Below are 1595 nucleotides of genomic sequence, written 5' to 3' on the forward strand. Positions count from 1 at the left end.
CTTACTATCTTATATCAACCAATACATACCTTGTCTGTACGATGGCAAGGGTAGGTAAAACTAATATTACTATTTACCATCCATACTACATACTATCATCCATATGACATACTCTCATGCATATTACCTACTATCATTTACCATCCATACTACATACTATCATCCATATGACATACTCTCATGCATATTACCTACTATCTTATATCAACCAACACATACCTTGTCCGTACGACGGCGAAAGGGTAAGTAAAAGTAGCAGCTATAGTTGAGGATACGGTGCCACACGCCAGCATCAGCATAGGCCCAGGAACGGCCCCTTTGTCGGCCACAACGCCCTTCAGAGTCTCATACATCATCAGATCCATTCCCGCATACGGTGCGGCGCCGATTAACGACACGCCTTGGGTGTCGCAAATTAGGGGGATCGTGTCGCAAATTAGTAGGCGATTGGGGTGATCAGTGGACTAGTAGTGAAGGGTTAGAGCACACAGAGTTTGACCCAAACCATTTGTCTCAAGTTTGCAGAGACTGTTTGTTGGAAACTGAAGAGGTCGTAAATTAGCTGATACTTATGACAAACTGATGAAGTCGTTAACAGGCAGGTACTTGTCACATACTGATGAGGTCGTAAACTAGCAGGTACTTGTCGCATACTGATGAGGTCGTAAATTAGCAGGTACTTATCGCATACTGATGAGATCGTAAACTAGCAGATACTTGTCGCATAGTGATGAGGTCGTAAACTAGCAGGTACTTGTCGCATACTGATGAGGTCGTAAACTAGCAGGTACTTGTCGCTAACTAATACAACGCTCACGCACAATACCTCGGAAGGACACGCACAACTGATACTTTCCATCTCACACAGGACACAGACACGGTACAACACACTCGCCCTCATACTCAGTCCTCTCAATAGACTTTTGGAGCCATCTGTGCGTGTTGAATGTACATGCATACACATCTAACCCACATACAACACATTTGCACACACACCTGACACACATGTATATCTCAAAACAAACACAGTTCAACATACTCACTCTTATACTCAGTTTTCTGAAGAGACTTTGGAAGCCGTCTGTGCGTATTGAATGCAAATGCACACACAACTAACACACTCATGCCCACACACCGAACACACATACACACACAACTAACACACATGCACCCCCATCTAACACACCCACACATCCACCATATACTCACAGCCCAGCACACTCACTCTCATACCCAGTCCTCTGAACAGACTCTTGACGCCGTCTGTGCGTATCGCGTGCGTGAATACTTGACTCACGTGAGTGTACGTGCCTGTCTGCGCAGTTATGTAGCGTGCCTTGGCAATGTCCAGAGGATAGATGACCGACGATGAGACCATCCCGGCTGCAGCCCCAGCTATACACCTCTCGCTATGTGTGCGTGTACATATGCGATGGATTGGTAGTTCGTACGTGCAGGCGGAGAGAGTGTGCGCGTACTTGCATACGGAGAGAATGGGTGCGTACATGCATACGGGGTGTTTGTACGTGTATAAGCGGTTTATTAGCAGCACGAGATGCATAGGGTGATTTAGTACTGAGATATGTATGTGAAGG

The 1595-nt window shown here is 46.0% G+C and overlaps 1 protein-coding gene across 1 annotated transcript; it reads right to left on the reverse strand.

The window, feature by feature from the left end:
• Window positions 1-1186: 1186 nt before the first annotated feature.
• Window positions 1187-1378, reverse strand: SARC_15311 (hypothetical protein; the record flags this gene model as incomplete). The annotated part of the gene is made up of 1 exon (XM_014290565.1): window positions 1187-1378. A coding segment is annotated over one exon (192 nt), but the record flags the coding sequence as incomplete, so codon positions are not given.
• Window positions 1379-1595: the final 217 nt, after the last annotated feature.

The sequence above is a fragment of the Sphaeroforma arctica genome, assembly GCF_001186125.1.
Source record: "Sphaeroforma arctica JP610 unplaced genomic scaffold supercont1.5918, whole genome shotgun sequence".
NCBI classification, from domain to species: domain Eukaryota; class Ichthyosporea; order Ichthyophonida; genus Sphaeroforma; species Sphaeroforma arctica.